Below are 20,794 nucleotides of genomic sequence, written 5' to 3'. Positions count from 1 at the left end.
AAACCCTGGTGGAGAAAACGATTCGGTTGCTCCAGTGCTGGGTGGTACTGAGTCATTAGAGGAATGCTCTTCTGTTTCCTGATGGTGGGTATTTGGGAGGTGGTGGGTGGCTGGAAAGATAAGGCACGGGAGATCTGTTTCTGTGCAAGATTGGGAGGGTAATTTCAGTCAGTGGGGGCGTCAGTGTGGTGATGTGTGGGACATTTGCACCGTTTTTAATGGTACTTCTTGTATTATTATGCTTTAAAAATAGAATGTAATAACCAAGTAGTGTGCCACTGAAAATTGTCCAGAAAGAACTCTGTTATTTACATGGATTAATTTTTGGAATGTATGCGGTGGGTATCTGAAATACTGAAGGAAATTCAACTGTCATGCATGGGACTTGATCATTGGAACTAGAATTTTTTTTCTCAGTTGTATTTAAAAACTCTGTGAACCTAAGACCATTTTACTATAATAGATGTTTTTGTTAAAACTACATAATATTAGCTACATATTCATTGTATTATATTTGAAAGAGTGAACAAATTGGCAAAAGTAAATATGTGGCCTCTGTCATGTGTGGCACGCCATGTGAATTCTCATTCTTTCTTGGTTTGCCAAAGGGGGGGGGGGGGGGGGGGAGACCCACACATAATAATAACTTATTTGTTAAAGTGACCCATATTTTTAACTACACTACTGGCCATTAAAATTGCTACACCACGAAGATGATGTGCTACAGACATGAAATTTAACCGACAGGCAGAAGATGCTGTGATATGCAAATGATTAGCTTTTCAGAGCATTCACACAAGGTTGGCACCAGTGGCGATACCTACAACATGCTGACATGAGGAAAGTTTCCAACCTATTTCTCATACACAAACAGCAGTTGACCAGCGTTGCCTGGTGAAACGTTGTTGTGCTGCCTCTTGCAAGGAGGAGAAATGCGTACCATCACATTTCCGACTTTGATAAAGGTCGGATTGTAGCCTATCGCAATTGCGGTTTATCGTATTGCGACATTGCTGCTCGCGTTGGTCTAGATCCAATGACTGTTAGCAGAATATGAAAGCGGTGGCTTCAGGAGGGTAATACGGTATGCCGTGATGGATCCCAACGGCCTCGTATCACTAGCAGTCGAGATGACAGGCATCTTATCCGCAGTGCTGTAACGGACTGTGCAACCATGACCCGATCACTGAGTCAACAGATGGGGACGTTTGCAAGACAACAACCATCTGCACAAACAGTTCGACGACGTTTGCAGTAGCATGGACTGTCAGCTCGGAGACCATGGCTGCGGTTACCCTTGACACTGCATCACAGGCATGAGTGCCTGCGATGGTGTACTCAACGGCGAACCTGGGTGCACGAATGGCAAAACGTCATTTTTTCGAATGAATCCAGGTTCTGTTTACAGCATCATGATGGTCGCATCCGTGTTTGGCGACATCGCAGTGAATGCACATTGGAAGCGTGTATTTGTCATTGCCATACTGGCGTATCACCTGGCGTGATGGTATGGGGTGCCATTTGGTTACATGTCTTGGTCACCTCTTGTTCACATTGACAGCCCTTTGAACAGTGGACGTTACACTTCAGATGTGTTACGAGCCGTGGCTCTACCCTTCATTTGATCCCTGCGAAACCCTACATTTCAGCAGGATAATGCACGACCGCATGTTGCAGGTCCTGTACGGGCCTTTCTGGATACAGAACATGTTCGACTGCTGCGCTGACCAGCACATTCTCCAGATCTCTCACCAATTGAAAACGTTTGGTCAATGTTGGGCGAGCAACTGGCTTGTCACAATACACCAGTCACTACTCTTGATGAACTGTGGTATCGTGTTGAAGCTGCATAGGCTGTACCTGTACACACCATCCAAGCTCTGTTTGACTCAATGCCCAGGTGTATGAAGGCCATTATTATAGCCAGGGGTGGTTGTTCTGGGTACTGATTTCTCAGGATCTACACACCCAAATTGTGTGAAAATGTAATCACATGTCAGTTCTAGTATAATATATTTGACCAATGAATACCCGTATATCATCTGCATTTATTCTTGGTCTAACAATTTTAATGGCCAGTAGTGTAGTTGTTCATACATTTGTATAGTCCCCTGTTTTTAGCAATTACTGTTCCAGGAATTATCTTCACAATTTCATCTTGGGTGTAAGTTATCTCATCCCTTTCTTTTGGCCATCTGAAGAAACTGGGAACCTTCGACTCATGCATGACAGCAACTCTTATGGTGTTGTGATAAACTTCTGTTACTTATCTGCTGTAGTGAACACCACGCTAATTAACTATCACCCACTGGTTGATAGGTCCAACAAATCCACTGTACTAGTGTCAGCTTCAAAAGTAACATAATCTCGAGGAAGATGATTTGTTTTACACTGTGTGGCCTGTCCTTTTGATTTCAGTATGAAATGATGAAATCCAGGGATTGGTAGAACATCCATCCAAGGATTTTCTTTTTCAGTTTTTTTGTTGATGAATTGTTTGTCAACATAGAAGATCTTTGTATTAGTTACAATTTTTTTAGCAAGATCAGCAAAGTCTTTTGCACTCTAGACAACTGGGACATTTTCTCCTTAGCTCATTATATTCTCATGAACAAGTTGTTTGACATTCCCCGTATTCCAACAACAACCCTCTTTCCATGGGCTGTTGCAAAATAAGTCCATAAAAAATTTCTGCCATATTTCTGGGAGAATAAGTATAGAACTTTGGCCATGTATCTGTTTTTAAATTCAGAGGCAGGTTCAACACTCCATATTACTTCTTCACTGTTTGGTTGCGCTGTATTGAAAATATTACAATTTAAAAAAAAAAAAAGTAAAAATTGCATTTTCGTCCTTTTTTTTAGTGTTGGGACAAATAAGAAATATTCCACATTTTCCTTTAAAGAATAAGGCTGCTGTGAGTAACAGAACACTTTCTATGGACCAAAGTGCAGTCATAATTTCATTCTAGCATTCACATGAGAAATACATGGCAAAATCTATCAGTAAAATACAGGTACCACTGGTTTCTAGTTTAACTATTCTCAAATGCTGCAGACTGCATTCATTTGAGATTTACATGGGCTTCAAAGCTTGGCAAGTCTTGTAGTGTGGCTTCAAATAGGTCTCCAACCTGACCTCCTTTAGTAGAAAGTTGTAGTCCTTTATCTGAGTTTTCCCAATATTTGCTGATAACTTCATCATTGCTGTTTTGTGGCACCAGCAAAAATTTGCCATTACAGCAGGCTTCACAACTATTTTGCCAGCAAGCAGAAGTGATTATCATATCAGACAATATTTTCTCCCAGAAAAAGTTTGAATAGCTGTATTTTAAGACTTTAAGTATTCTGCACTTGCTCTGATCGGATGCAGTACTTTTCAGAAGTAAAACATTCTTTGGTAGCAAGCTACAAGATTTTGAGAAACTGATAATGAGGTCTGGGTTTTCTTCTTTAAAAACTAGGAACAATTCTTTGAAGAACAGTGTGTTTTTGTAACTTTTTCTCGATTCCATTCTCACAGATAGTGATAAAGTCTGTAATTCCTGGGCATGTATATACAATATCTGACCTGAAGAAGAAATCTCTCACTTCTGAATGGTTGACTTTGGATTTTGTGGTGTGCGTACTGTAAGACCTTCGGTACACACACCATCAGATTATTTGACTTGTCGCTCTAACAAAGTAGGCGAGTGTCAGCAATATGTCTCGTGGTCTTATCATGGCGTGTTTATCTTCTGCCATTAGGTCAGACGATAGAAATGCCACTTGTACGCTTAGAGTCGCAGAATAACAGTGACCAACTTTAAACAGAACTTGATTAATTTTCACACAGCATAAACCTTACGTAACCTGATTCTGGATGCTATTTACAATTGACAATCTGAAGTTCCTTTGGTCTTAGTACTTTAATCTTATTCTCACATATATCTCTAATACTTGACAAAAGTGTCTATACATCTATCTTCATGGCTAAGTACTGGAATAAGGTAATCTTCTTAGGTGCAGACTGAAACTTGACTATAGACTGTTACAGACAGGTGCAGATAAATGCAGACTGACTAATCGGAGGTATGTCCCTCGCTATAATACCTCACGCGTTCAGGTATCACTGCGCGAGTGTGATCCGCGAGGAGAAAAGGTTCTACGTTAACAGCAATTTCATTAGATTAATACGCCAATCGGCGGAAGCAGAATTTGGTCCGTCTCTAAGGCAGTGCCATCTCGTAGTGCACTGCACCTGCGCTATTGTGCTTAGCGGGGCACGCTCTAGTGGGAAAGTTGTGTACACGCTGACTATGTGGAACTGTGTACACAACAGATTTTGTATGAGAATTATGCACTTCCGTGGCTGGTAGTGACAAACGAGCACGTTCTGCTAAGCATGTTAAAACTGCCATTTTCTTCCTTGGTAATTTGGGCAATGCTCATGTTGTTGTCCATACGGCCTTTCCCAGTCACTGCAGGCATTGATGTGGATCCACAGAGTCTTATGAGGAGGCAGAGGGAGATCGCTGCTTAAACTTTTTCACCCCATTTCTTTGACCTCTGCAGTCTCTTCTGATTTCTCTCACGCTTTCAGAGTTTGTCCAGCTCAGTTTCAGTCATGCCTTGCTTCTTTATCTTCCTTAACCCTTTTAGTGCCAGATGTTTTCTCAAAAGATCATGTTAAAAGTGCCATGCGATTTTACAATAAAATGCAGACCTCTGCCATACTTGCAATAAAATCTAAACTAATTCATAAAGGAATGTAATTTTTTTAAGTTTTAGGGAATGCTGCTGGCTACAGTAATATGTGCAATACACATTGCCAAAGAACATATTTTCAGAGAAAAAATTATTTTCATGATGGGGTCTATCAAAAAAAATTTAAACTTTGATTTCAGTTTACTCTGAGACCCATCAAATGATTATATACTCAAAAATTTCAGGTTTATTTGGAATCTCTTTAGTTTTCTTAACAAAAACATCATAAAGGAATACAAAAAAAATATTTCAATAAGAAAAAAAAACAAAAAGAACATAACATTACAAAAAAAATGTTTTGCTCTGAAGGTGTTCTCAGTTCTTCAGTCATAAATCACTGACAAATGTGAGATTGCAGTTATGACAACTACTGGCACTCATGCTGACCAACACATGAAGGATGCAGTGCATTCTTGCAACAAACACATACTGTTCGTGAATGTCGCTTCTTATCCTTCGTAGAACAAACACTAAAGTAGCGTTCCTTACTCCTCAGAAGAGTCTCTACACCATATACTGTTGGAGCAGGTACATTTACATCTGTTGCACTTGTGGTTGCAGTCCTTGCCTGAAACCACTGTTGAGAAAGTTTGCATATGACTATGCTGTTGAACTTCAGCCGTGTCAGTGGTTTGTCGCTGGGGTTTAGGCTTTCCTTATACAAAACATATGCATCCAGCAACATCCTGGCAATTATGCTGAACACTACTTTCTTCCACATCTTGACAGTCCTCCTCTCATCTAAATAGCAGTATGCCATCATATCATATAAGTCAATGCCACCCATATACTTATATTCAAAAATTACATCTGGTTTCTTGACCGACTGTCTATTGCGAATTGTCTTTTCTGATGATGTAGCAGAGGATGATGTACTCACAAGGAGGACTGGATTTCTCTGTGATTTCTTCTGTCTGAAGCCACAGAGAAGTATAAAAGATTTCTTGAAAAACTTCAGCTGACCTACAGCATAATTCGACAGAAGACCACATGGCAGGAATTTCTGTTTCTTCTAATTGTTCCCGTTAGATAAGTGCCGACTGAATACAGCTTTTCTGCCAGAGGAATAGATGTAAAGAAGTTATCGCAAAACATATGGTAACCTTTTTGCACATAGCTCCCAAGAGCTAGTAGTTTCATGGCTACTACATATCCCAGGCCATTCTCTTTTATTTGGTTTTTGGCATCATCACTTTTTGCACCACGGTATGCATAAAACCCTAGGCAGTAATTTACTACTGAATCACACAGCATCCAAAATTTGACTCCCCATCTGTAATGATGTTTATTGGGAAAGTACTGGATTAGCTGTGAGTGCGCCTTTGTCCCAACAAGACTTTCATCTACACTCAGGTGCTGGTGTGGATATTGTTGGCAATATCCACCAACACTTGAAATTTGGCTGTTGGATCATATAATGGGTGACCATGAGGGTGAAGTTTCAAATTGTCAGCAAAATGTAAGAACTGCAGCAACAATTGTAACCTGTTGCATGAAAACATTTGCCAAAACCGCGGTGTCAACAGGTTTGCATCAGTTGACCAATAATTAAAAATAGTCTTTTTTTTTTTATATCAGTCCCATATTCAAAATCACTGCTATAAAAGCCCTCATTTCTGCTACAGTTGTTGGTTGTCACTATTTGATTCTCAAATTTGGAGATAAATGTGTTGACTGAATCACCTGGCAAGCTTATCTGTTAGTCTCAGTCCCCCTAATCGTAAGAAGCCGGATTATCTGATGCCTTATCCATTATTTCAACAAAAGTATTTGTACTGCAATTCAGTTGTGTTTGGTCGCTGTCATCATTTGCTGACGCACAATCGTCACTTGAAGAAGTAAACGAGTCCTCTTCTCCACCGGACATCTCATAATCCGATTCACTTTCTGTAAATCCTGCAAATTCATCTTCACTTCCACTACTTATCATATTATTGTCTAAATCACTCGTATCAAACCGCAACTTCTTACTTGACGACGCTATGCTGCCGCGAAATACTCGGTAGATAAGCAACACCAGAGAAGTTTATTTTACTCGAAATATAGCTCTGACAATCGCAAAGAAGATAGATATGCTGTGCCTTCGACCTTCCCTCTGCGTCTTGGCTAGGAAATACTAACAACTTTGCCTTCAAGTGCGGAAAAAATGAATGAGAAGGGCATCATGATCAGATCGTTACTGGCATTTTTCGCCGAAAATCTGGATCACAATCAGATCGTATTTGGCACTAAAAGGGTTAATTGTGAGATCTGGTTCTTTTATTGTTTTGAAAATCTGCTTTTTCATGTTTTAGTCATTTATGCATCTTTTGCATTGAACTTACACATCTGTCTTTGACATTGTGTATCCCCAGAAAGAGAGAAAATATTGTAGTTTTAATTGATAACACAGTAGATATTGCAGATGTTATGTTCAAGAAAGTGTCAGCTTCTTTAATTTTGAGACTGTCAACTAGTCAAAACCTACAAAACAAAGATAGACTAAAATAATAATAACAGAAAAAAATTAAATAAGATAACAGTTGATCAATAGCAGACGACGAAGCAACTTAGCTTCGGTTGGTCACAGTCAGTGTGCTCCCTGCCGCCGTTGGATAAGCAGCTGCAGCAGCAAGTCGTATAACCCTAGCCTACTTGTTTGTTAGATAGTTTAATTAATTTCTTTGCGTGTTTTTGGGTACTTGCATTGTTTAATTCATATATTTCGGGCGTATTATAGTATTTGAGGGTTGTAGCATCGCGCCTTAGTACGTGAATAGTGCAAATTCGCGTAGTTGTCTGTCTTCTGTTTTTGTTTTGAACAGCCAGTGTCGGTTGGTCACAGTCATTGTGCTCCCTGCCGCCGTTGGATAAGCAGCTGCAGCAGCAAGTCGTATAACCCTAGCCTACTTGTTTGTTAGATAGTTTAATTAATTTCTTTGCGTGTTTTTGGGTACTTGCATTGTTTAATTCATATATTTCGGGCGTATTATAGTATTTGACAGTTGTAGCATCGCGCTATAGTGTTTACTTCGTAGATTCTTATTTAAATTGCGTGCGAGTTTCGTATAGGAGGTGCAATTTCGAGTTTTAGTTACTGTAATCGTAAATTCAGCAGATTGTAGCGCAGTCGTTAGGCATTTGTACAGGTTAGTTGATACATTCTTTGCGTGTTCCGCTTGCGTTATCTAGGCACGGACTCGTGTTTCGGTAACTGTTGTTAAACATCGATTAGAATGGACAGGGACTGCGATTGCTGTGTTCGGATGAGGGCTGACTTGGCATCCCTTCGCTCACAGCTGCAAACGGCGCTGACTTCGGTCGCGCAGCTTGAGGCTGTTGCCAATGGGCACCACTGTGGGGAGCCGGATTCGGGTATCACGGGGATGTCAACCTCGTCCCGTCTGTCCCCAGATCGGTCTGCCGCTGTGGTTGCCCCGGTTGCTGCCCGCAGTGGGGCTGAGCCCTCGCCTGTGGTTGATTGGGAGGTCGTTCCAAGGCGTGGCAGGCAGCGAAAGGCGTCCCCGGAGGCTGATCAGAAAGCCTCCCCGGCGCGTCTGACAAACAGGTTTCAGGCACTGTCTCTGGCTGAGCCAGATGCAGCTGCCTGCCCTGTTTCAGAGGATCATTCTCAGCCTTCAAGGTCCGGGCAATCGCAGAGGGTGGGCTTACTGGTAGTTGGGAGCTCCAATGTTAGGCGCGTAATGGGGCCCCTTAGGGATACGGCGGCTAAGGAGGGGAAGAAATCCAGTGTGCACTCCGTGTGCATTCCGGGAGGAGTCATTCCTGATGTGGAAAGGGTCCTTCCGGATGCCATGAAGAGCACAGGGTGCAGCCAGCTGCAGGTGGTGGCACATGTCGGCACTAATGACGTGTGTCGCTTTGGATCTGAGGAAATTCTCTCTGGATTCCAGCGGCTATCTGATTTGGTGAAGGCTGCCGGTCTTGCTTACGAGATGAAGGCAGAGCTCACCATCTGCAGCATCGTTGACAGAACCGACTGCGGACCTTTGGTGCAGAGCCGGGTGGAGGGTCTGAATCAGAGGCTCAGACAGTTTTGCGACCGTATTGGCTGCAGATTCCTTGACTTGCGCCATAGGGTGGTGGGGTTTCGGGTTCCGCTGAATAGGTCAGGAGTTCACTACACTCAGCTGGCGGCTACACGGGTAGCGGAGGCTGTGTGGCGTGGACTGGGCGGTTTTTTAGGTTAGAAGGCCTCGGGAAAGTGCGGGATGGGCCGCAATGTCAAAGGGTGCTTGGCAATTACAGGACGTGCTTGGATCAAGGAACAGTTGGAATTATAGTTGTAAATTGTTGTAGTTGCGCTGGAAAAGTCCCTGAGCTTCAAGCGCTAATAGAAAGCACAGAAGCTGATATCGTTATAGGTACAGAAAGCTGGATAAAGCCTGAAATAAGTTCTGCAGAAATTTTTACTAAGTCTCAGACGGTATTCAGGAAAGATAGATTAGGCAGAATTGGTGGTGGAGTGTTTGTGTCTGTCAGTAGTGGTTTATCTTGTAGTGAAGTCGAAGTAGATACTCCGTGCGAATTGGTGTGGGTGGAGGTTATACTTAACAGCCGAATTAAGTTAATAATTGGCTCCTTCTACCGACCCCCAGACTCCGATGATACAGTTGCGGAACAGTTCAGAGAAAGTTTGAGTCTCGTAACAAATAAATACCCCACTCATACGGTTATAGTTGGTGGGGACTTCAACCTACCCTCGGTATGTTGGCAAAAATACTTGTTCAAAACCGGTGGTAGGCAGAAAACGTCTTCCGAGATTGTCCTAAATGCATTCTCCGAAAATTATTTCGAGCAGTTAGTCCACGAACCCACGCGAATTGTAAATGGTTGGGAAAACACACTTGACCTCTTGGCCACAAACAATCCAGAGCTGATAGAGAGCATCATGACTGATACAGGGATTAGTGATCACAAGGTCATTGTAGCTAGGCTCAATACCATTTCTTCCAAACCCATCAGAAACAAACGCAAAATAATTTTATTTAAAAAAGCGGATAAAGTGCCACTAGAAGCCTTCCTAAAAGACAATTTCCATTCCTTCCGAACTGACTATGCGAATGTAGACGAGATGTGGCTCAAATTCAAAGATATAGTAGCAGCAGCAATTGAGAGATTCATACCTCATAAATTGGTAAGAGATGGAACGGATCCCCCGTGGTACACAAAAAAGGTCCGAACGCTGTTGCAGAGGCAACGGAAAAAGCATGCTAAGTTCAGAAGAACTCGAAATCCCGAAGATGGGCTAAAATTTACAGACGCGCGAAATTTGGCACGTACTTCGATGCGAGATGCCTTTAATAGGTTCCACAACGAAACATTGTCTCGAAATTTGGTAGAAAATCCGAAGAAATTCTGGTCGTATGTAAAATACACAAGCGGCAAGGCGCAGTCAATACCTTCGCTGCGCAGTGCCGATGGTACTGTTATCGACAACTGTGCCGCTAAAGCGGAGTTATTGAACGCAGTTTTCCGAAATTCCTTCACCAGGGAAGACGAATGGAATATTCCAGAATTTGAAACACGAACATCTGCTAGCACGAGTTTCTTAGAAGTAGATACCTTAGGGGTTGCGAAGCAACTCAAATCGCTTAATACGGGCAAGTCTTCAGGTCCAGATTGTATACCGATTAGGTTCCTTTCAGATTACGCTGATACTATAGCTCCCTACTTAGCACTCATATACAACCGCTCGCTCACCGATAGATCTGTACCTACAGATTGGAAAATTGCGCAGGTCGTACCAGTGTTTAAGAAGGGTAGTAGGAGTAATCCATTTAACTACAGACCTATATCATTGACGTCGGTTTGCAGTAGGGTTTTGGAGCATATACTGTATTCAAACATTATGAACCACCTCGAAGGGAACGATCTATTGACACTTAATCAGCATGGCTTCAGAAAACATCGCTCTTGTGCAACGCAGCTAGCTCTTTATTCGCACGAAGTAATGGCCGCTATCGACAGGGGATCTCAAGTTGATTCCGTATTTCTAGATTTCCGGAAAGCTTTTGACACCATTCCTCACAAGCGACTTCTAATCAAGCTGCGGAGCTATGGGGCATTGTCTCAGTTGTGCGACTGGATTCGTGATTTCCTGTCAGGAAGGTCGCAGTTCGTAGTAATAGACGGCAAATCATCGAGTAAAACTGAAGTGATATCAGGTGTTCCCCAGGGAAGCGTCCTGGGACCTCTACTGTTCCTGATCTATATAAATGACCTGGGTGACAATCTGAGCAGTTCTCTTAGACTGTTCGCAGATGATGCTGTAATTTACCGTCTAGTAAGGTCATCCGAAGACCAGTATCAGCTGCAAAGCGATTTAGAAAAGATTGCTGTATGGTGTGTCAGGTGGCAGTTGACGCTAAATAACGAAAAGTGTGAGATGATCCACATGAGTTCCAAAAGAAATCCGTTGGAATTCGATTACTCGATAAATAGTACAATTCTCAAGGCTGTCAATTCAACTAAGTACCTGGGTGTTAAAATTACGAACAACTTCAGTTGGAAGGACCACATAGATAATATTGTCGGGAAGGCGAGCCAAAGGTTGCGTTTCATTGGCAGGACACTTAGCAGATGCAACAAGTCCACTAAAGAGACAGCTTACACTACACTCGTTCGTCCTCTGTTAGAATATTGCTGCGCGGTGTGGGATCCTTACCAGGTGGGATTGACGGAGGACATCGAAAGGGTGCAAAAAAGGGCAGCTCGTTTTGTATTATCGCGTTATAGGGGAGAGAGTGTGGCAGATATGGTAAGCGAGTTGGGATGGAAGTCATTACAGCATAGACGTTTTTCGTCGCGGCGAGACCTTCTTACGAAATTTCAGTCACCAACTTTCTCTTCCGAATGCGAAAATATTTTGTTGAGCCCAACCTACATAGGTAGGAATGATCATCAAAATAAAATAAGAGAAATCAGAGCTCGAACAGAAAGGTTTAGGTGTTCGTTTTTCCCGCTCGCTGTTCGGGAGTGGAATAGTAGAGAGATAGTATGATTGTGGTTCGATGAACCCTCTGCCAAGCACTTAAATGTGAATTGCAGAGTAGTCATGTGGATGTAGATGTAGAAATGCATGAACACATATAAAGATCTGTACAAAAAAGGACAACATAAAAAAAATACAGTTGTAACATTTAGGACACACATTAATACCTAACATGACCTATAATAGAAATGTGGTACAAATCATTAAAAATTATGAGAGTTTTAGAACATAAAACTAGAGCTTATAAAAGAAGTGAAATTATTGAAGGATATGCCCAAGAGGCAAAAACTATGTTATTTTCTGCCGTGTGTGACAAAGAAATTCTCAACTACTTAATGGATAATTACTATTCATAATTATAAAAATAATTGAATACTATAAATGTGTCATCAAGTACTTGCTTTCCAAAAAGTATGCAGTACAAATTTCTAAAGATCCAAAATTGATCAGAAAAATCTAGTTAGCAGTCTTGCTTCAGTACTATCAAATCAAAACTGTAAATTTCACAAAAAAATATTCAGTATGTTGAATTTAAATTTTAAAGACACAGGATTAGCACTTGGACTGCTCCTACATTTCAAGAGGGATTGCTCATCACTGTAGGTATGACTGCCACGTGTTGCCAGGTTGTATGAAGGGGGATTTCTTGGTATGGAATGAGTGGCAGTTATCAAAGTGGAGCTGTTGCTGGTGGTTGGTAGGTCTGATATGGCCTGAGGTATTGATATAGCCATCTTTGAGGTGGCAGACAACATAGAGGAAGGCGGCTTGTTGGTTTGAGGAGGACCAGGTAAAGAGAATGGGGAAGAAAGTGTAGAGGTTTTGAAGGACTGTGGATAGGCTGTCTTCACCCTCAATCTAGATCACGAAGATGTCATCAATGCATGTGAACCAGATGAGGGGTTTAGGATTCTGGGTGATTAACAAGGTTTCCTTTAGGTGGCCTACGAATAGGTTGGCATTGGATGGTGCTGTGTGAGTGCCCATTGCCATAACATGGATTTGTTTGTAGGTGATGTCTTCAAGACTCCAACCACTTCATCCACAAACTCTCAACAGTTCCTGTCCCTTTACCATAAGGTACACTACTTATCACTATTGATGCCATCACCCTTTACACTAACATCCCTAATGTCAATAGCATTCCCACTACTGAACATTACCTTTCCCAATGCTTGGCAGATTCCAAACCTACAACATTCTTCTGGGTCACCATGACCAACTATATTCTCAGCCACAATTACTTTCCTTTGAAGCCATAACCTGCAAACAAATCCATGGTATGGCAAGGAGCACTTGGATGGCACCATCCTACACCAACTTCTTCATGGGGCATCTAGATTGCTAAACCCCTCGCCTGGTTCAGATTCATTGATGACATCTGCAAGATCTGGATTGAGAGAGAGGACACCCTATCCACGTTCCTCCAGAAACTCTACATCTTCTCTCCCATTTGCTTCACCTGGTCCTCCTCAACCCAACAAGACACCTTCCTCACTCCACCTCAGAGATGGCTTCATCAGTACCTCTGTCCGTATCAAATCTATCAACCACCAGTAATACCTCCACTTCAATAGCTGCCACCCATTCCGTACCAAGAAGTCCTTTCCTTACAGCCTATGGGAAATATATGCCCCAGGAACCCTGGGATAACTGTCATGTAGAAAAAACCTTCTAATTTTTTTAAAATTACAAGAATTTTTGATTGTTTTTGTTTTTAGATAAATTTTTGTAATTGTGACTGGTAAGTATTAATATTCAAACAAAGACTTTTACAGTAATCCACTTCTGTAGCAATAAAACATAAACTAGAGAATAAAACTTTAGTTGCAAAGAATGCCATTTGCACCAACAAAACACAGTGCACACACAAGCATCTGCCAACAGCAAAATGTTTCAGAGGCTTTTGGATGAAGGCCATGCAGTACTACTACTTTCGATGAGCATGACACCACAACTATTTACAATTCTAAAGGACCCCACACACGAGCTACAGATCGTAGCGCTCCTTTGCGTGGGCAACTGATCGTTTCGTAGATTGCTCATGTGTGATGCTCACTGATTGCTGGTTGCCTGGAAATCTGAGGCACTCTGAAGGATCACCACACAGTATGGCTGCCTGGCTGGTTAGCAGCAATATGGCTGTGACTCGTTTCTCTGTTTATGAAGCTTGGTTGTGTAGATTTTTTTTCATTTTGCTTCACAGATGTTGAGTTAGAAATTTACATTAGAATTTTAAGTTACCCAGGACCACAAACTTCTCTGTGAATTGGAAGCCAAAGTTGCCATTTATATTGAGAAGTAATACAAAATATGCACTTTGATCTTGCAGTGATTAGCATTTGGAAGCTTGTGTTATAGAAGTAGAATTTATGGGAAGTTCATAGTAATAGTCGTGATGTAATGGGTTCCCTCTTATGATTTTGAGTTATTTAAGAAGTAATTATATACGTTATTAAAGTTTTAACTTCTAAACAAATCTATTATACAGTTGTACTCACATCTTGTGTAATTTCATATAACATAACTCTCCTTCATACACTTTATAACAAGATTTAGGGTAATCAGTAGTGCTGCTATTAACAATGTCTCTATAGACACACTGAGTAAATTGTTTAAATACTTGCAGTTAAATTATAAGACAAATGAATAAAAAGGATTTGAGAACTAATAAACTTGGATTGTATTGGCACACTGGAAAGATGTAGACAAGCAATTTGGCACCAGTGAAAATGTAAAATATTGTGTAAAATAACGTACAGTTCTCAACAAAAGTGTTTCAAAACAAGTTGGGTTGTTCCGTGTCAGGTGTCCTAGGGTTCATGGCTTGAACATCAATTTTGATGAAATTTGTAGAGTCTGTGCCTGAGGGACCTGCATGAACTTCTCCAAAGTTTCAGGTTCATCTGTAACTTGGCTGAGTTACTGGAGTCATTTTTGTGAAGATCACTTTTTCGGAGTCTGAAAAGTCACAAAGAAATCTGTATGGCCTGCCACTGTTCCTAATCGAAAAGAACTAGTCCCTTTTTACTGGGTGTAGTGGTACAATTTTTGTGCTCAATACATAAATGATGCAAGTAAATTTCAGCAATGCTTTTGGGATAATCTCAGTTCAAAGTGGGTAACAAATCATGTCACAACAAATTTGCCATGTAGTTCAGCAAGGTACAAGTAGTGAGGAAAGGGCACTGCGGACCTGGTCTTTTGCCAAACTATTGTCTGTCTGTCTGTCTGTTTGATATTCCATGAATTAGGGCCTAGATTGTGTGTTTGATTACTGTGCTACCACCCTGTAAATTTTCTAAACAATGTGAATGTACCAGATTATACCCATGTTAAAAGTCATGTGTCTCAAAATGGGCACCTACCACATTTCATTCTATTAGAAACACTTATTTCCATTTTGGTGTCTCTATGCGTAAGGTGCAAAAGTTTCACCTAAACTATGAAGATTTTTTTGTAATTCAAGAAAAATCCTTGCATTTGTCCATGGTGCCTATGCCACTACCAATCTCAGTGACTGGTAACCCCTTTGCCAAGTGGCCACACCCAATAGCAAGACAAGGTCAGCCATGGGCAAGTTTCTATACTGCAGGTTCCCAAGCCTGAATGTGGCTATCTGGCAGGTTTCCAAGCCTAATTTGGGTCTCTTTGTGGATCCCAAGCCATAATGCAGAATTATTCAGTTGTTGAATGCTTTAAATTTATTGCTGATATCCAAAACTATTGCCTCTGGCAGACTGTATTGCCACATCATCATTGATGCAGCTGGAATTGGAATTGCTGCAATTATCTGTCGGTATGGAATCCTGCATATGTCTCTTCTAGCTGGCCAATGAAATGATTGAGCAGTTCCATGGGGATGCATGAAATTAATCAAGGCATCTTTTTCTTTATATGAAACTATAAAGATATTTCCTATCCACTATTTTCCATCATAAATACAAGCAACGTACTGGCCGGGTTGTAGTTCAGTAATGGCAGCATGTTTAGAAGTTACTTTTGCATTTCGGACAACATTTTCTAAAAAGTACAATGTATCATTTGATACTCTATAAATCTGAAGTTGCTTTTCATCAATTGGCACAAAATGGTGATGCTCTGTTGTACCAGAAACTGTACATATGTCCTCAAAATGCTTTCCTTGTTCAATTTTTGTGTCTTCAATAATTTCGTTTTTGATATAAATAAAATTCAATGCCATTCACATTTGCTTTGCAGTATTGAAACAGATCAGTTGGTGTTAAGATTTGGTTTTCAATTTGACACTAAAGGCTTGCTCTTGCTGCTAAACTCTTAACTGTGCCCCCAGTTCCATCACATGGCGATATCCCATGGCATGTCCCGAAAAACTTCCACTCTGCAGTAATGCCAAACTCTTTTTGATGATGGCACAGATTTAGGAAATTCTTGAGATTTTTGTACTGGGCAGCAGAACAGTCACTAAAATAATGAATATGCTTAATTTCTGTGAAAGTGCACTTCAAGGACTTGATCAAGTAAGTTAAAAGGATGTGCACTGCAATGGTATCATGTTGGAGGCAATCACTGATTGTGCAGTAGCTGATGTGTTTCAGTTCTTCATTATCATTGTAGTAAATGACAATTGGGTGTAATGTAGCTTGATTAGTTTTCCAATGAAATCCTTGAACTGCATCTTGGGACAATAAAGGAATAATTTTGAACAAAATCCATTAATGTAATCAATTATCCTGGTTTGAGACCTTTAGTCAGTTGCAAATGCTTGCTCTGATGGTTTGCAAATGTATTGGTGAGTAGAAAGGTCCAAAAGTTTTGTAACTAATTCTTCAGTGAATTCTTCAACTGTCATTTTTCTGGTTTCAAATTTATATTTGCAAAAACACTTTCCAAATATTCCTTTAGAGTGTCTCTTCCTTGACATACTTCACAGTGATGAAGCACAAACTCCTTTTCCAAATTACAGAAAATTTTGCTCACTAAAATTTTATAATCTTCTATTGGATTTTGTGCCAACATTAGTTTCACATTCTCATGTATCATGCAGACACAGACTGAATGTGAGCCAGTTACACCTACAGTCACACACCACTTTGGCCTTAATTCACAAAATTTGGAAAATCCAATATCCATGTTTTTGAACCTTTTCTCCATCTGTTCAAACAGTAATACAGCCCTTTTTACTTGGATAAATCCAGCTAAATTCTTCATCATAAAGATACTCAGTGACTCTTTCCTTCACAGTCTGAGAAAGCGTTTTTCCACAGTTACCTTAGGAATGTGTCAATGTTCCTTGTTCAGCTTTTAACTTTCTAGCCTTTCTTACCATTCTTTCTGGAGCCCAAAATTCTTACATAGTCTTTTTGATAGGCTGGCTTTGTGGAGCTAAGCTCAAAATTGAAATTGTCTCTTTATGATATGGTATGTGTAATTTATCTTTCAATTCTTGGATCAGCTGGTCGTAATCAAAACAAGTCGAGCATTGCTCCAGGTCACAGGGATCAAATCCTCCAACTGCTGCAATATTCTTAATAATTGCACCTTCGACTTTATGTATTTTTTGCTTTGCGTAGCCTTTTGTATCCCTTAATTTGTTTGAATTATAATGGTGATATTCCAACAGCTGTTAGGCTTGCAATCAAATTGTGAGAAACATTTGTCTCATCATCTTCATCTGATTGAGGTGTAACTTCCATTTGTGAATATTCATTGTATCAAAATCTTTTGTACAGGATGGGCACATTTTTTGGCCTGGTTTAATATCAGATGTGGTTATCCTTTTTAGCTGGTCAGTTGTTTTCATATTGATTGAATGCAAACTTTTTCGTTCAGAATGGTTTTTCTTACCAAAAGGGTTGCAGCATGGTATTTGCAAAAATTCGAACCTTTGTGGGAGTAAAGCTTCATGATGGAAGCATAGGCCACCCTGACTCCACCCCTGCTTCCAACCTCTTGCCACATGGGTCATATCCCTGTAATAGACTTAGATGCAAGACCTATCCCATGCATCATCCCATGACCACCACCACCACCACCACCACCACCACCACCACCACCTACTCCAGCCCAGTCACAGTCATCACCTATTCCATCAGAGGCAGGGCTGCCTGTGAAAGACGTCATGTGATTTACAAGCTAAGATGCAATAACTTTGCTGCATTCTACATGGGCATTACAAGTTGCCCATCACATTATTTTTCACTTCAATGCTGCTTCGCAGCCTGTGCCACCTGGAGCCTGGATCCTTCCTACCAACACCAGCTTTTCTGAATTGTGCAGCTAGGAACTCTCCCTGCAATATATCCTGTGCTCCTGTAACACTCCTGGCCTCAACCTTCGGAAGTCACTTTCCTCTTCCCCTTCCCTGTTCCCATTCCAGAGCTACACAGCCATCTATTCCACCAACGCACCCACAGTCTTTTCGCTTCTCTCCTTTTCCACTCCCTTTCCTCTGCTCTCCCTCCCCCTCCCCCCCCCCCCTCTCTGCCTAACCTCCAGACTACACCTAGCTGCCCTACCCTCTCCCTACCTCATCCATGTGTGCTCAACAAGCAGCACTTTACATCCTCCACTCCTAACTTGGTATCCCTCCCCCTCCCCATGCCAGTCTCCTCGTTACCCCCCCCCCCCCCCCCCCACCACACAGACTGCTTCTTCCATCATGACAGTTGCTCACAGGCCATGTGTGTTTGAATTATGTTTGCATAAATCTCTCTCTCTCTCTCTCTCTCTCTCTCTCTCTCTCTCTCTCTGTGTGTGTGTGTGTGTGTGTGTGTGTGTGTGTGTGTGTGTGTGTGTGTGTGTGTGTGCACTCCAGATGAAGGCCTTTTGGCCGAAAGATTACTTGTTTAGCAGTCTCTTTGTTGTGCTTGTCTGTTACTCAACATGTCCACTATATGGTGACTAGCAGTCTACCCTTTCCATAATATTTGAGACTGAGTTGTGTATTTATAGTGATCATGCTGTCAGTTTGTGATGTTAACATCATTGTTTTCTGTATTTTCAGGTTGATTGACACAGAAATTCCATCCGTTCGGAGGTCTGTCAAAAAGTTGTTTACACCTGATATCAAGGCAGCTATTGATACTACTACAGCTGGTGATACGCTCAGAAACAAGCTTAAACAGATATGAGAGATGGAGAGAGATGAACAGTGATTATATTTAAACATTGTATCTGTAGATTGCATCTGTACTGTAGAAAGATACTACCATGTATTAAGATATCATTTACTCATCATCTCTGTTGCTCGAGGAAAATAAACTTTTTCATTTCCATGACAGGAAGCATTGTCGTTGTTATATCATTGTGCATTAGTGGAATAGCATGTTTAAATTCATTATCTTTACAAGTTAATTTAAATGAACAGCAATTGTTAGATTTTTCAGAAAACCTAAGATTGGAAAAACAGTGAAAAAAATTGAAACTGGTTTTAGAGAAAGTGTATTGTATGAATGATGTTTGGAAAATTAAGTCATATAATGTTAAAAGACAATTGCAAGTTACTTAGCCTTGGAACTGGTAACCCTTTACTTTCTTTACAGTGGACTCATAATAGACACCAGTGCTGTGATTCTTGGTTGTCAAATCAGTTCATTCTAAAATCTACATCTGTTGTGTAAATTGTGTGAGCTCTAGTTTTGACATGTAAAAGTTTTCCAGGCAGATACTCAAAAGTGTGAGTTTTATAAACCTCTGAAAGTAAAAGTTTAAATTAATAATGGAATACAAAGACTTTAGTACAGGGACATATTTTATGTAGAGAAAAGATGTTAAATGTTACATACTTCACACATGATATTTAGCATATCAACAATACCAGGAAAAAGTAATAGAAACTGGACTGCATTAACAGAAGCGACATTGACAACCAGGCAAAAAAAGAAACACACACACACACACACACACTTTTTAAATCACAAGCAACAATGAATACCAAATTCTCATTCAAGGATGAGGGCGTAATAGATGGAAACAAGATGAAGATAAAAGAGTGAAAAGGCACACACACTCACTGGGAGAAGTGAAGGTGGAGGCGGCAGCCTATGCAATGTGGTTTCCTCTCGAAATACTCTTACCGGGAGGAAGACTATACACTGCCTCAAAAAAAAAAAAAAAAGTGTAGTTTGTGTTTAAAATGTTGTTATCAGGCCTGGTAGGGTATAAAAGGGAGTGAACAGCATCAGATGTTGAGTGAGCACAGCGAAGGATACGGAGATACTGTCTGTTCACGTGGGATTACGTTCTCAACACCTGACGGAGTTTGAAAGGGGACTCATTGTGGGTGTACATTTTCTGGCTGGTTAAATCATGCAGTATAGAGATTTGTGGGACATTTGGATGTGGCAGTGGCCCACTGTTGGACCTCATGGGGAGTGCAGGAATACTCTTCGTCAAGGTGCTGGTTGACTACATCTGGTCCCACAAGAAAGAATCGCCATGTTGTGCACCAAGCACATTGTAACCCCTTCACTTTTGCACCTGCTGTCCAAGAGCAAGTAATAGACACCCTGCAACATTGTGTGTCATCTCACACCATTGGTCAGAGACTAGCAGTAGCTAGAGTAGGGAATTCATATCCTGTGTGTAGGTTGCCATTAACATCATAACAGGAATGACTGCACATGACTGGACAGTGTGGACTGCTGATGAATAGCATCACATTGTGTTCATGGTTCTTCAATACCACAGACGACCATCAGTGGCGAGTATGTTACCTCTCTTTGGCACATGTCCCCGTGAATTGTATATAAGGTGTTAAGGTACTGCCCCGTGGCCCACGATATCGCTAGAGCTGTCCCTGATTGAACATGTGTGGGACCACTTCAGACATCAACTCTTTCCTAATGACATTATCCAGAATATCAAGGAGCAATTGCAACAGTTGTGCTTCAGCTTGCCCCAAGAGAGGATACAACAGCTTTATCACACTGTTCCCAACTGAATCAGTGCATGCATCCAGGCTAGAGGGATGAAATGTCATTCTGATAAGTGGACTTTAGTAATAAGTCTTTATAAATTTGACTCTACTTTGTAATCACTGAAACATTACAGGCCCTCTCAACCAATGAAGTTT

General features: G+C 41.0%; 1 protein-coding gene across 5 annotated transcripts in view; it reads left to right on the top strand.

Moving 5' to 3' along the window:
• LOC126299435 (pumilio homolog 3-like) overlaps positions 1-18,998 on the top strand; it is a 158,605-nt gene extending 139,607 nt beyond the window's left edge. For all 5 annotated transcript variants that reach the window (XM_049991339.1, XM_049991342.1, XM_049991340.1 and 2 more), the window contains one exon: positions 18,725-18,998. In XM_049991339.1, the coding sequence (XP_049847296.1) occupies positions 18,725-18,851 (127 nt within the window). In that variant the 3' untranslated portion in view covers positions 18,852-18,998. The remainder of the gene's footprint in view (positions 1-18,724) is intronic.
• The last annotated feature ends 1,796 nt before the right edge of the window (positions 18,999-20,794 follow it).

Source organism: Schistocerca gregaria, chromosome X (assembly GCF_023897955.1).
Source record: "Schistocerca gregaria isolate iqSchGreg1 chromosome X, iqSchGreg1.2, whole genome shotgun sequence".
NCBI classification, from domain to species: domain Eukaryota; kingdom Metazoa; phylum Arthropoda; class Insecta; order Orthoptera; family Acrididae; genus Schistocerca; species Schistocerca gregaria.
Note: the sequence above shows the minus strand (reverse complement) of the source record. Positions and strands in the feature narration are given on the sequence as shown.